The sequence below is a fragment of the Pyricularia grisea genome, chromosome VII (genome assembly GCF_004355905.1).
Source record: "Pyricularia grisea strain NI907 chromosome VII, whole genome shotgun sequence".
NCBI lineage: Eukaryota > Fungi > Ascomycota > Sordariomycetes > Magnaporthales > Pyriculariaceae > Pyricularia > Pyricularia grisea.
In genome coordinates this window covers 1,952,036-1,966,558 of record NC_044975.1, presented here as the reverse complement: position 1 = coordinate 1,966,558, position 14,523 = coordinate 1,952,036, and the positions used below count along the sequence as shown (strand labels likewise).

Below are 14,523 nucleotides of genomic sequence, written 5' to 3'. Positions count from 1 at the left end.
TCAGGTCACCCAAAACCCCTTTCGTTATAGTTGTCGCCGCGTGCCTACATGAGAGGGGAACCAGAGCTATGTACCAGGTAGAGTTAGGCCCCCATAACCCGTCCTGGTGCCACACGCCGTGAGTGCCAAAGTTCTACGAGACTCGTGATAGGCTTCTTAGTTTCCGAATGGAGATTTGATGTCTCCTATGCTTTTTATGAGATCTTTTTTTTTGTAATTCTTTTTACACATGATGTACAAGGTTGACACGTCGGATGGGGTCGATCCCTTGTTTGCTTTGCTTTCACCGTCTTCCGCAGATTCCGTTCCGTTCGCTTGCAATGCCCAACTTGTCGGATTGATGCAGTTTACCATAAGAAACACGCAGAAGAAACTCTCGAACAAGATTGGAGGAGGCGAAACAAGTTCACCGGTGAGGGACTTCAGAAGCAACCAAATGGGAAAAAAGAAGAAGAAAAATAAACAAAAGAACAGCAATCAAGTCCTAAAGCCCCTCGGAGTGGACCGCAGTTGCAAGAAAACTAAGAAACCAAAAAGATGACACTAACATTAGCACCACATAGCGTGGCCTAGGACAATGCAGCCAGGATGTTGCTAGACCGAACTTGATCGACCAGTACCGTCATCATTCGTTGGGTTACACGACACTCAAGACAAATTAATAATTTGGCACGGCACTAGCTGCGCCACCGCCAGGAGCTGAAGAGGCCCTTAGATTCCCGCTGCTCCGCCAAGCTACCCATTCCCTTTCACCTTAAGTCTGTGGTACTGCTCTTTGGAGCTTGCTCTCGTACAATACAACTGCAACTGTCCGGCCGAACCGGATTCACTGCGAGCAGGTATCACAGATATTGATAACCAGCTGGTGGTGTTGCACTGAAACTCGAATCATGGTCGATATTTTACCGTAAGTGATGATGGATGGGAGCATCAAGACAACGACCTGCTTTCCCCTCTGAATGCATGTTGGGGACCGGCATCCCGGAAACACATGGCTATACCTAACTGGTGGGCTTGTATCCGGAAACAATTACTGTTAAGACTGATACCTCTCACACATCTGCACTTGAGACGCCTCTGCCGAGCGCCGAATGCCAGGGCCTTTTCCCTATCCATTCGTTGAACAACCTACCTAGGCGTCAAGCCCCAGCCGGCACCGTCTTAGGTCTCACTCTCCTTCTCCGCAAAGCCACATTTTCTGCCCACTGACCCTGAGCCATCCCCCAAAAGCTTCATGCAGAAGTTGATGCCTGTAGCGGGATGCGGCTCAACAGATGAGGCGCAGTGGCGCCGTGGTCTGAGGCAAGCGTCTTGCCCTGAGAACTGACAGGCGGATGACGGTGATGCGAACCCTGCCGCCTGCCGTTGAACATGCAGTCGGGGGGGCTCGGCAAGCCCATTATAGCAGCTTCTGAGCCCCGATGCATGAAAATATTCCTTGCCAGCTTAAGCAAAGGATACAACTTGTATACACCGATTGTAGGTAGATTAAGTTTGTGACCCTACGAAACCCCAAAGTCTTCCTTATCACATCCCATCTAGGACATCGCACCTGGGCCTTGGAGTTCTGGGTCGTCAATTTCGGGCAATCATTTCCAAGCAAAAGTCGGGAATTCTGAAGAGGGGATAAGCGTTCCTTGGAACTGTCATTTCTTGGTGTCTTCCACAAAATTCCTAAAGCGCGCCTCGGCAACCTGGATTGCTCCTCCTCGGCATCACAATCAAGTAAGAAGTAACACACACCCAAATACCATACCACAATGAGGCATGCAAGCTTGTCTCACACCCTGGACTCGAGTTGTAACCGGGGCAAATAACCCGTGAAGGAGCTTCAGGCGGGGAGGTTCCCTAGGTATTGTCATTACACCAAACCACCTGCATTAGTCCGCTAAACCCGACGTTGCGAACAAGCGTTCCAATGATGACTGCCCTAGCCCGCGTTAGCATTCCTATCAATGAACGGCGCCCGGATCTAGGAATGTACCTACATATGGCGACCGGGTGCGACGGGGGGAACAGGCGGAGCTAGGATTGCCTTTAGCTCGACTAGTTGGCGCCTCTGGAGGATTTTGTCTTTTTTTTTCCTCCTCGCGGCGTCCAAGATGGGCGGACGATTGAATCTTGTCCCTTTCTTGCCAATAGCTTCAGGAGAGCCGTTGAGTTCGACGCCGTTCGCCGACGCCCCTTTTTGTTTTGTCATTCTGCCGGCCGCTTGGTGCCTTGACTTTTTTTGCCGGTCAGAAACCACAAACCCCCCCCCCCCCGTTAACGCGCGTCGAACATAGGGTGATCAGGGTTGCACTGCGTCATTCTTAATCAATCGACCGTGGACAGGTGGGCTTTTTGAAACCTCTTGGTACGACCTCACCTTGCTCACCTTTGGTTCATGGAAGCCATTCGTCCAGGTGGAAATAGGGGAAGAGTGGTGGTCATCGAAATGCATTAGATCATGACTTGAGACTAGACTTGAGAATGGAACTTGGCTGCTTGGCCATGTGGGACTGAGTACGTATCTGATGCAGTGCAGTGTAAGTGCCTGCAGCCAGACCATCGTATCGCAGATGGCAATGCCAAATTGGAGACTAGATTACCTACCTGATTCATGCTTGGTTGTCTCCTGGGAGACGCATCTCGATGAAGCAGGGTTTGGTTGTTGATTGTAGGCGACGCGATGCTGTCGAATCTGGTCGAGGATGATCATTATGGCATCGTCGTTTTACATTGCAACTGAGCCAAACGCCGTTCCCAGTCTGCCGTATAGGTTTTTGGTTTTTTTTTTTGAGCATGAGCGAACAGAGATTATCACTTGTTTTTATCACGCAGGCCGCAGGACATGTTTACCGAGTATCCCACCTTTCCGAGAAGGACGACTGCAGGAACAAAAAGTTGAACGACCGTGCATGCACAAACCACACTAGAAGGCTATACCCGCGCCGGAACATCGTTCCCTTTTTTTTCATTTGCGCGCGCACGCGCGCGTGTTCACAGACTGTTCCTTTTTTTTTTTGTCTGTCTCTATATTTTGGCCCCTTTTTTTTCCCCGGCGGCCCGCCACTTTGTGCCACAAATCGGCGCCGTCGCCGGCAGCCCATCTGGCCTGTGCGGTTGTCTCGTTGCCTCGGGCGTTTTTTTTTTCTGTTTCCCCCCTTCTCTCTTTAATTTTCTGCTCTTTGATGCAATGCAGCGGCAGCCCTACGCTAGACTTGCCGCGTGGCGCACAGACGATATCGCCCGTGTGGTTGTAAGTGGTGTTTTTTTTTTTTTTTTTTTTTTTTTTTTTTTTTTTTTTTTTTTTTTGACATGACGAACGTGGGAGTATCTCTGTGCACAGATCTCTTTTTGTGTGTGTGCAGGTTGGAAGGGAGCAACCTTTTGCCGCTTCCTGAGGTATGAAGTTATTATCTGTCTTGGTCGGTTGAGGAGTTGAGGATTTGTACTATTTGGAGTTGCTTGCCATTCTGAAGCGTGTAGGTGACTACTTTGGAACATCGTCACTCGTTCTATGTGTAGACAGAACCTTGTATGCAAAGTATAATTTACATATCTCTAACAGCATGTCAAAGCGGCAGTTGTGGTCAGGCATCGTGGTAATATGTGTTGATTATGGGACCTTGCGCCCACGGGTCTCAACCCAAGCGCGGTCAGGGGAATCAGTCATTATCTGTATCGACCTTCTCTAGATATATATATCTGGTCCCGATGGTTTCTCAAGCCAGTAAATAAGAAAAATAAATCATGACTAAAACCCCAATATCATGTATATTAATTATAAAAGACGAAAATCAAACACGACTCCTTGCAGAACCCGTCCGTAAACTCCCCTTGCTCTGCTTGGGCTTGACTATGCTGACGTTGTGCAGGCCGATGGTGCCGAGCACGGGGCTCTCGAAGAAGGACGGCGCCTTTGGCCTCGGAGTCTGCGTGTCGTCCATCTCGGGCACGTTGGCCGTTGTCCACAGCTCTGCCGGCGACTCGTTGTTGTGCCTGCCACCGCGTATCCGCCCGCTCAGAGTCGACAGCCTCCTGAAGCCACCACCCGACGACGACGACTCCTGGCGCCGCAGCGGCCAGTCCCGCCGGCTGCTGCTCCTCGTCGAGGACTGCCTGCTGATGGTGGTGGCTGGGTTGGACGTTGTGGTCGCGCGTGCGAAGCGTTGTTGAGGGGAGGAGTATTGCGGCGAGAGGGGGGATGAGTAGGTTGGTGATTGGGGAGAGATGGAGTCTGTTTCTTTGCGGATGTATTGTTGTTGTTGTTGTTGTTGCTGTTGTTGTTGTTGTTGGTGGTGGTGGTGGTTATGGTGGTGAAGAGGAATAGTAATGGGAGCAGGAAGATCCGGGAGTTGATGGTGTTTATTATATTGAACTGGCGAGGTCGGTGATGCCGTTTGTGAATGTGAATATGAATGTTCATATGGTTGTAGTTCTGGCTGTGGGTAACTGTTCACCCTTTCGGCACGGAGGAGTGCCTCCTCTAGATTATGTGCAGAGGTCGGAGAGAAGATGGGCGAGAGGTCCATCGGAGGTGTTGCCTGTCGCATAACCGCCTGGTGTGGTATAGGGACAGCTTGGGTTTGCTTTGGCAGTGTCTCCTCCCATTTTTGTGGTTGATATCCCCAGTCCAGGCCTGCCGTTTCCCTCCTCCGTCTCCTACGCCTTATGACGGAGAGCAAGATGACTGATATGATGATGAGTACCGCTGCCGTGGTTCCTATGACAATGCCAACCAGCTCGGTCACGCTGAAGGTTCCCTGCGTGGATGACATCAAGTTCTGATTCTGGGGGGTTTTTTTTTTTTATGTCTGACCAAAAAGGTTAAAGATAGATGAGTTTGATTGATTCTTGTCTGGGGAAGTTACTATTAAAAAAATACAAGCCGATATTATTATGGAAAAAGCCAAAAGGGCAATGGTAGCACAATCTGACCATATGAGGTTCGATGCTCTAATAGGAGCACAACATGGGGGCGGCGCGGTTAAAGATTGCCGCGCAAGACGCCCCTCGGGGTCTCCCAAGCGGTCACAGGCAGGCAGCTTCAATTAAACAATCTTGATCACGACAAAACAAGAAAAAAAAGGGCCATCATGAACGCGACCACACATCAATAGCCCCTTTCGCTGTGCCGCATGCCCGTGCCGTAGCCAGCCCGCGCAAATCATGTGGGGTTCTTCTGTTCCCTTTCAGTCTTATTTTCTCGGATTTTTTTTTTCTTTACCTCGACCACTATCTGCGCCCTTTCCTTTCGTGTTAGGGTGGCGCGGGCGGATACACAAGGCAGCGCATCGCCTTATCGTTGTGGTGGTGATGCCTTGCCAAGTCAGAATGGTGGGATAGCCGGCTTGCCGACTTTGTGAGGGTTGCAACGGGGGGCCGAGGCGGGTAGGCAGGTCATCATTCTTTTTCCCACTCTTTCCCATAAGCCCAAGCCCCAACCCCAGCCCCTGCTCGTCAACATGTTTAACCGCAGTTGCTCAACCCGAGGCGGCGCAGTCCTTTCCAATATGCACAAAAAGCTGGAACCCGTCTTGCCATGTTCCCACTTTTTTTTTTTTCTTTTTTTTTTCCTTTTTTTCCTTTGCAAGTAACACGCATTCAGAGATCAAAGTTTCTGGCCCCCATCCTTCTTTTGTTTTTCTCGCCACAAAATTGTCAATACTTTTGATAAAACTCGCCCCCTCGATTCCTTCTACCTTGGCGGTAGGCAGTAGCGTCAGGCTGTACCCGCGCGGCTAGATCTTTTTTGTCATGAATGACCTACATTGAATGACATCTCGGGTTTAAAAACTGGCCAATGGTCACACACACATATACACACATACACACATGCACATACCCACTGTAATCTTGCATCGTAACATATTACTAGATCTGGTAACCAGTTCCGATATGCGCGCTTTCGCTATCGATAGTTCGACCACAACTTGAGAGTGAAAGAGAGTCAGGAAAACATACTAACCAACATACTCTACCGCGGCAGAGATCCTTTCGGATTTGATTCCCAACAACTGTGGCCTAATTCTTCGGGATATGGACAATATTGATTTGACCGGAAGGATGATAACCATCGACTGCCATCAACCCAGCTATCAGGATGAAGTAAAACATTCTTTTTGTAAATAGGTTTTGCGGGTGGTGGGGGGTGTGTCTGTAAGTGACTTGAGACCAAAACAACAGGGCTTGGTTTTTTTTTTTTTTTTTTTTTTTTTTTTTTTTTTTTTTTTTTGCGATTGCTGAACTAATAGTCCAAACCCACTGACAAAAAAAGACAAAGTCTTGGAGGGTCCAGATCGATTCAGTTTTTTTTGCTTTTACCCAGTGTATCTTTTACCTCTATTTCGGTTTCCTATCCTTTGACTCGGCTTTTGAACTGCTATCAAGCTTCGTGCTTGGTTTAATATACATGCGACGGGTGTGAATCATCGAGACTGATAGAAAGACTATCTATAAAGGGAAGATTTTGCGTGACATCTAGGGATACGTACTGCCTCTAACAGAAAAATGAAAGGGCAGGCGAGGTATGGATGGTGGCAATAGGTATTAGTAAAAGTTCGTAGCCCAGGTTCAGAGTAGACTCCTTCCTCTGCCCTTTTACGAAGAAAGTCGTCATACTTGTTAGCGGGAACACTACTATGTAGTGAATGGTCTGTCAAGCAGGAGTCTTTGAGTTGACACTTGAACAAGGCCATCCTCACTTCGTTGGGGAGCTATGATGAATCCCTGATCGGCGCACAACATCCACACTGCCAGTGGTCGTTTGGATGCCCAGCAATGATGAATCAAAACTGTTTACATAAGCCAAGACTTAATATTCCTGAATAGGTACTAGGAAGTATATCATAGGTATCGCCCAATGCCATCGAAGAACTTTCCCCCCGCATTAATCAACTTTCCTTGGGCCATGTTTATCAGTCGACGCAAACCTTCAGATGAATCTTCATCCTTGGCAGCATGTAACCCAAAAATCAACAGAGTCCGTACCACCATCCTTGGTATCTATTCTACAGCTCCGGGAAGAAACGGACTTGATACCCTTGATCCTGGCGGGTCAGGGCAAGTTTTATTTTTTCCAGAAAGGAGGGGCCCCAACCAACCCTCCATAAGGCTGTTCCTCCGGTTTCTCCAGTGCTTGCCACTGAAGAAGAAGTTGGGCAACCTGCAACGGATCATCAGTTTTGTAAGCTGGTAGTGGCGACTTCCGGCCGAGCAGGCCAGTGCTGGTCGGGAAGATCAGTCGCTCATGACATCCTTCACATCTCGTGTTGTTTCCTCTCCCTTGGCTTCCGGTAACTCTCAAGTTCCGGAGACCCGGGAGACAGGCTTTATAGAGGGATATGGACATACAAGGGCGAGCCAGCATTTGACTATCACGGCAAACCCTGACCAAGAGCCACGCGCTTACGTAGCATGCTTTTGGTCAACATAGCCGGGCGTCGTAAGTCCCTCCAGTCATGACGCTGGTTATCCGATGTGCTTCCTCTTTACCCAGTCGTCATGAGGTTCCTACAAAGTACTACCATCATGAAAAGAAAAGAAAAAAAACCAAACAAGTTACTTGCTATGAATAGTACCTACGCTAGTATCATCCGGGACTCGTCTATAACGGGTGTCTAGACTCCACAACGTGAGAACTCCATGGTTCTGCACCGTGGGACTTAAAAAGCCCACAGATTCGGCGCTACTACGAGTCATAAGTTGATTGATAGTTGGCAGTTCTAGCTGCTGTCGTTTTCGGGTTTTCTCAAACTACGTGAAGATGAAATATCGGACATATCTGGTTCGTCCATGACTTGTGCTTCAACAAGGAAAAAAAAAAGAAACAGTTTTCTTGCATGCAGGACAATAGTATAAAAGATCCACACAGGATATGAGACTGCTCATGGCAAGGAAATATTACCTCGGCCCTACGACAAGATTTTCAGGGTGCGGTTCCACGATTATCTGAATGCTTTACTACTATATTAGATGTTTTTGATGTTTTCATGTATTATCCTGGCTTCCCCGGATAGTGTAATCCGTTCCGCTGACGATCTATGGGGTCACGGAGATCTCCGGGGTTTACGTAACGTGGAGAAAGAGAGGACGATCGAAGCATTCAGAGCCAAGCCACGTTGACGGTAACTTTACTCTGTAGAGGTCTGGGTGTAAAGTATGCATAGTAACATGCGTGGGGCATTTATTTGGTAGGGAGGGTTGGACTGCTCTTGGGAAGAAGTCTAAGGATGAACTCGTCACGTTTCGAAAACAAATCAAAAACAGGCACTGCTTCTAGCAGGGATTCCATGTCAGCTCAGCCTCGAGAAAAAGTGAATTCCCCTACATAGTAGTGGTGGGTTGCCTAAGGTAGGTACAAAGTACCTTGGCTCATCGCAAGATGCCCAGGTCCCGTCTATAGTTTTAGGTTTTTAGAGGAAAGAACAGCGAGAGGAGGCGAGAAGGTTTCTCTTGGAGTCTCAGAAAGCGGAGGTTTACTTTTCCGGATGAAGAAAATTGTGGGTAAAAAAGAGGAAAGAAAAAAAAAAGACGTTTTTGTTTCCCTTGGAGGTACATCTGAAGGAGGTTATCCAAGTAAATTTGTCACCTCATCATGGAAACCCAACAAACGCAACACGTTCAGACTCGGCTGTCAACGGCGAATACCTGAGATGGTTTGACAAGCCACAAATAAACATTATGAAGTGACCAATCAGTGACTTGCGATCGGACTCCCAGGAATGACACCCTGTTAGCCGGATATGTCTGACCGTTTCTTTCTTTCTTTCTTTCTTTTTTTCTTTTTTTTCTCTTACAGACAAGTGAAATTTTGGTGGCTCTGTCGGTGGGGTTGAGATATGTTTTGCAGTCGTCCGAAGAAGCTGCATGTACACAAGAGCCAATTATAATGCACTACTCTCTACTTGGTGCTGCACCTGCAGCCAAACAAGCATGCTGCTAGTTACTGTCGCCCTCACTAACTCAGCACCGAGCCTGGATATCTGCGTCGTCTGTATCCTTTGGCACTCGCAGCCATCATCCCAGCAAGTTTGGACCATCAGTCAACGTCCTAAGCTGAATATGATGTTTGACGCAGTCAAACAAAACACCAAGTCCGTGCTCAGAACCGTGGTCGGAAACAAAAGAAGACGAAAGAGAAGACTAAAAATTAAAAAAAAAAACTTGAACAAAAGTAAAAAAAGAAACAAAGTGGAGAAAAAGACAGGTCTTAGTATGAAGGTTGACGCAGGGGTATCGCCAGAAATGTGGCCTACGATTCTGTATAGTCATCCTTGCCTGACTTGGATAGTATTGGCTTGTCTTTTTCCCTTTTTTCTCTCATCCTACCAGGTCCTGTAAAGCCTGGTACTGCACAGTACTATGTAAATGTCCCATCATCATACGTACCTACCCTACCCAACTGATGCTCGGCAAGTGACGACTCAACTCCATGCATGGTCACTCACGGCGAGAGTGGCTGTTCGAGGATCTTCGGACGGTCGAGGGATCCTACATCTTGAGAAAATACTAGGGTGGGAAGAAGGAGGAAAAAAAAACCAGACGGCAAAAACGGTGAACAAGTATGCATGACGGCAAATTAGCACAAAGATAGTCATCGTCGGATGATTCCATCTTTCAATCACCGATATGGAATAGCAAGGGGAGAAGTATAGGGAAAAAAACGTATAAGAATGGCTGCGATACCTCGTCACCCGCTTTCTGATAAACTCTCTTGCTCATCACACCACAGATACAAACAACCATAAAACCCATCACATCGATAACTTGAACATTTCTCTCCAACATTTACGAAATTTAGCAAACAGCTTCAAGAAACTTTCCTTTCAAACAAATTCAACATGCAGCTCAAGGCCGTTTTCGTCCAGACCCTCCTGATTGGCGCTGGCCTCTGCCAGGTGCAAGTCATCCAGAAAGCTCTTCAGGATATCACCCAGGGTCTCACACAGCTTGACACTTCGGTAAAGGTAAGGAAGTCAGAGCATCATTAGACCCCGCAGCATAAGAAGAAGAGGAAGAATAAGAAAAGAAGAAGAAAACCCTACCAATTATTTCTAAGATGGTCATATCAAAATACTTACAAACATATAAAATTTAAAAAATAGGCCCTCAACGACGCACAGTCCGGCGCCGCAGTTATCCAGCAGGCCAGCGCGTTGCTGGATACCATCAAGAGCTCGACTGTGGCCATCACGAACGCGCAGGAGCTCACCCTTCAGGACGCCCTGGGTCTGCAGCAGACGGCACAGCAGCTGCCATCCCAGGCCAATACCACCATGAGTGATCTCGTTTCCAAGAAGTCGGTGCTCGACCAGCTCGGCGCCACCCAGCAGGCCATTCAGACGCTCAAGGAGCAAAAGGTCGCTTCGCAGGATCTCGGCAAGGCCGTCGTCACCAAGATCCCCGCTGTCGGCCAGCAGATCGCCCAGCAGCAGCTCGACCAGATCAGCCAGACCTTTGACCAGGGCATCACTGGTCTGGGCGGCTCGCCCAACAAGCGCGCAGTTGCTCTTGTTGTTTGATTTCGAGTCAAACAATGAGCAAAGCTGCCTTCCAAAGGGGATATCCTTTATATCTTGTTCGATGAAAGAAAAAAAAGAGATATATTTCGTCGCTTGATTGTGGACTATCCAACTGTTCCAAGGAAGTTGACTGAATCCTTACCCCTCCAAACTGTGGTGTTGTTTTGTGCGATTATGTGTGTCGATATGTGTTGAGTTCAAGCCTTGTGCACTGGGCCCTGCCTGGTCAGAGTCCATTCGTTAGTTAGGAAGGTTTCAAAAATCGTGGTGGGTTTACCAGAGAGAGCATTTGTTTTCTAGCTACTGTAAATAGCCAAGACATCGTCAAATCAAGATGCGGTTTTCTGTGTAATAATCCTGAATCTTGTCAAGTTTTGCTCAATATACAAGCTTGATATGTATGGTTGACTTTCAAGAGGTTTATTATCTTTCACTTGCGGTACTGCAAGCCACTCAAACCTATCTATGAAATTTAGATTCATAGACCAGACTCTTTACCTAACTTCTGAGGTCCCTATAAGCCCGGAACACATTCAATCCCAACCGAGCTATGCCTATGTACCCCGTCATCAGCCACAGGCAATTCAGCTCCAGGCCACCAGTGCCCGCTTGCAGCAATTCACCGGTCGAAGATGCCCGTAATAGCAGATCTAGACCTCCAAGGCCGACCAGCAATTTCGTCTTGGTTGCCTAGCTTACTATGCCGTGGGATTTTATCCGTGGGCACCATAAGGCCTCCATGAACAGACCGTACAAGATTTGCGAATCTCACATCCTCCGGATTCCGCCTGTCGAGAGGAATTCTCAATGTGATCACCTAGTAACTGGATTGGGATTTTCAGAATGTGCTGCAATATGAAACTATAGCTCAAGGAATCTGGCACATCAACCTGGCGGACGGACGAGGCGCCGGTGGTGAAAAGGAAGGGAGGTAGCAACCAAGACTTTGAGCTGTTCCTTCTTGCATGTGCATCTGACAAGTTCCTGTTTCCCAGGCTTGATTGAAGCTAAGCTGACGGATTACTAAACATAGGGTTGTTCAACCTTTTTTTTTTTTTTTTTTTTTTTCGTTATTTTACCAGTCCAAGTGCGTTCGTCGATGAGATGCAAAGTATTACAGGTCACTTACATAGGACAACTACTCGCTCCAGCCGGCTTCAGACAAGGAAATCAATCACAAAACGGCAATAACAGTCCTCCAATCAACAAGAGATATTGCTTTCCGTATCGGCGCCAAAGACCCCACCGACTGAGATGAGTGCTGCTTACTTCTTCTCAAAAACATCCATCACATCCTGGTGTCATTTTTTATGCGGCACAACGTCGCCCATACACTAGCGAGCCTAGATACGAAGTGCCTATCTTTGATTCACCTGGATCCTCGAAGAAGCACGCACCATACGAGGTTCTGACCGAGAACCCGTAATGCAGCCATCGTCCGGTACCACGGCCTGCGCGGGTGCCGATAAAATCGGGGCTGCCTGACTGGGATTTATCCTACCGTAGACTGCCAGTCCGCACGCCCTGTAGTTATCAAAGTCCGGAACAAGGGCAGACAGCCATCGTTGATAAGATGTTGCAAGGGTATCTAGTACGGAGTAGACCGACTTCTGTCGAATACAGCCTGTCCTTGCTTTGCTGGGCACAAATCGGTCTAGGCCCGATCCACGTACTCTTTTTTTTTGTGTGTTTTCACGAACAAGTTAGTCGTCCACGGAGTTGCGGCCGAGACCCGTTTTGGGATCCTATCCGTATGAAGCCGTGATGCACGAAAAAAGAAGCAATTAAATTCATCGGCCTCGCCAGCTATACATAGACAGATCCTGCAAGCATCACACCAACCATGGTCCAGGCATTAACGGAAAGGTGGCGGCAAACTATGCGCACTATTCAGCTAGCAGGGCTTACAGGGCTGTCCTCAACACGATTATGTTAGGCTGTTTGGACTGCCAAGCCCTTTTTTGCGCCAGGATGGGGGAAAATCTTGAGTTTGTTTAGGGGGAAGAAGTAACACTCTCGATCACCCATTGGGCTTACACCGTAATGCGTTCAAGAGATGATGACGCGTTGAGATTGACACGCATTGAGACTGTGGCAGTAAGCCTTGGATTTCGGGTTCCGGGTCTGAGGATAAAAAGATAAAAGAAAAGAGTTGAACAGCTCACAAGAATAAAGTTTACTGCCTACACTTGAAAGAAAGAAATGTGAATGAACAATGCCTGACTGGGGGTATTGACGAAAAGGAAGCAAGTGGAAGCTAGCAAAAAGACAACAAACCCAGTGTTATACGGATATCGGTAATTATTCTAGTGAAGTGCTAGAATAAACGAGCAAGCATGTATTCCATTCCAGAACGTGGGGATGCAGACGACAATAAAAAGAAAAAAAAAAAGCATTGTTGCAAATTCCCTGCTGTTACGGATCACGGAACACTATCAACTTATCAATCCTTACTGTAGGGGTACTAACTATTGTGAAATATATACTGTACGGCGCTTCCACCGCTCGGTTCAAGAAAGGGGGCGGAGCGGGTCCAGCATGCAGAACATGTGGGTGAATAGGCAGGAATCAGGGGTAACTTGCTACCTACTCCCTCTCAACTCGCATGACCACCACCGGTCTCCATGTCAATCAAGACAGAGAGAGGGTTGAGGGGTTCATTCGGACCCATCAGCGAGCAGAACCCCTATTCAACATTTCAATTTATCCATCATGTCAATCGCGACCAGCTCGAGTTTGAAGGAGAATCTGCGCAGTATCATTTAATTTCCATGGCCAATTGAGGAAATTGAATGACGGCGCACGTGGCACTGGTGCTCATTGAGGATGATGCAGGGATCGACCGTCACTCACTGAAATTTGTACTGTGGTGTATAAATTAATTACGGATATGTTCTGCCCTACGGAGGTTGCCTTTGCCCATGGCAACTGGTCAGTCAGCCTCTTCTCGTGTGCTAGTTCTACCTTACTTAGGCTTAGATGCATGCGGAGTAAATTCCCATGTCATAACATGAACTTATTAGACGGTCATTCAGGGTATGTGTCAACAACATGCTCTCATCTTCAAGTGTCAAATGTCAGATATCAGTCTTCTTTCTATATCGGGATCAAAATCAGGCCCAAGCAAGAATGGATATACTTGCAAAGATGAAAACGGCAGAAACTTCCAATTGACAAGACCGCAAAGCCAACATGGAGCCCCTTCCCTCGCTCGTCAGTCGATAAAAGGAGCCTTATGCGGAGTGAAGCGCATTATCCGCGTGTTAGTCTTTGAAACAACCTACTGCGTGGACGGGCAGGGACCACAACGGGCCGAAAATCAACGGTCTTTTTTTTTTTTTTTTTGTATTCCATTCTTGATGGGGCTTTGTCAAAAGGAATTTTTTTTATGTGTCTGTGCGATATTGGTACCTCTACATAGTAAACAGTTTGGGGATTTATTTCAGTGGGCCACATTCAATGCCGCATATATGCCAGGTCTGAGTTAGAGCACAGGATCGCCTCCCATCTACCTAGCTTTCCCGGTACATGACATGCCTCCGATGGAAGCTGTGCACTCGATAAAATGTCCTTGCGAGATGAAAGTCAATCAAGATTGCACTAAAGAGCACACATTATAGGTATGGGATTGTACCTGTAATCCACCAGTCTGGAACCAAGGCCAATAGACGGCGCCAGGCGCTAAAAGAGAACCGTCTCGGAAGGAAATATAACCTCAGCCGCAGCTTTTGAATGCCAAGAATGCCTGCCTACCTGCCAGAGAAAACAAAACTGCCAAAAAAGGTACAATGCAGAAGAAAGTGAATCCGCTTAAACCGCTGAGTCTTTGTCTAGGTGGCTGAACAAATTTCCCACGTTGATCAATGCTCCTTTCTCCTCTTATTCAGAAGCACCTAATTAAGTGTTCATCCTCATCATATTTTCCCCAAGATCGCAATTACGGCATCGCTTCTCGACACCCACCTTGGCTCTGTGTGCAGAGTCGTATCCAACGCCATTTCACGTCGCACCCGGT

The 14,523-nt window shown here is 47.6% G+C and overlaps 4 protein-coding genes across 4 annotated transcripts; 2 read left to right on the top strand and 2 right to left on the bottom strand.

Moving 5' to 3' along the window:
• Positions 1-991: 991 nt before the first annotated feature.
• On the top strand, positions 992-1,327 carry PgNI_10602 (uncharacterized protein; the record flags this gene model as incomplete). Its single annotated transcript, XM_031130575.1, has 2 exons — positions 992-1,036; positions 1,229-1,327. The coding sequence occupies 2 exons, from the start codon at positions 992-994 to the stop codon at positions 1,325-1,327; spliced, it is 144 nt and encodes a 47-aa protein (XP_030980279.1).
• A 190-nt stretch (positions 1,328-1,517) lies between these two features.
• PgNI_10601 (uncharacterized protein) lies at positions 1,518-2,252 on the bottom strand. The gene is made up of 2 exons (XM_031130574.1): positions 1,989-2,252; positions 1,518-1,930 (listed from the first exon to the last, which is right to left on the bottom strand). Exons 1-2 carry the CDS (start codon positions 2,198-2,200, stop codon positions 1,849-1,851), a joined length of 294 nt encoding a protein of 97 aa, XP_030980278.1. The 5' UTR covers positions 2,201-2,252; the 3' UTR covers positions 1,518-1,848.
• A 1,530-nt stretch (positions 2,253-3,782) lies between these two features.
• Positions 3,783-4,763, bottom strand: PgNI_10600 (uncharacterized protein; the record flags this gene model as incomplete). The annotated part of the gene is made up of 1 exon (XM_031130573.1): positions 3,783-4,763. One exon carries the CDS (start codon positions 4,761-4,763, stop codon positions 3,783-3,785), a length of 981 nt encoding a protein of 326 aa, XP_030980427.1.
• A 5,064-nt stretch (positions 4,764-9,827) lies between these two features.
• On the top strand, positions 9,828-10,508 carry PgNI_10599 (uncharacterized protein; the record flags this gene model as incomplete). Its single annotated transcript, XM_031130572.1, has 2 exons — positions 9,828-9,953; positions 10,092-10,508. The coding sequence occupies 2 exons, from the start codon at positions 9,828-9,830 to the stop codon at positions 10,506-10,508; spliced, it is 543 nt and encodes a 180-aa protein (XP_030979646.1).
• Positions 10,509-14,523: the final 4,015 nt, after the last annotated feature.

Excerpts from the sequence above, each read along its gene's own strand:
- PgNI_10601 (XM_031130574.1), bottom strand. The coding sequence starts at position 2,200 with ATGACAAAACAAAAAGGGGCGTCGGCGAACGGCGTCGAACTCAACGGC. Across the intron at positions 1,931-1,988 it reads GTCGCACCCGGTCGCCATAT|GGCAGTCATCATTGGAACGC; the intron begins GTAGGTACATTC and ends AACGCGGGCTAG.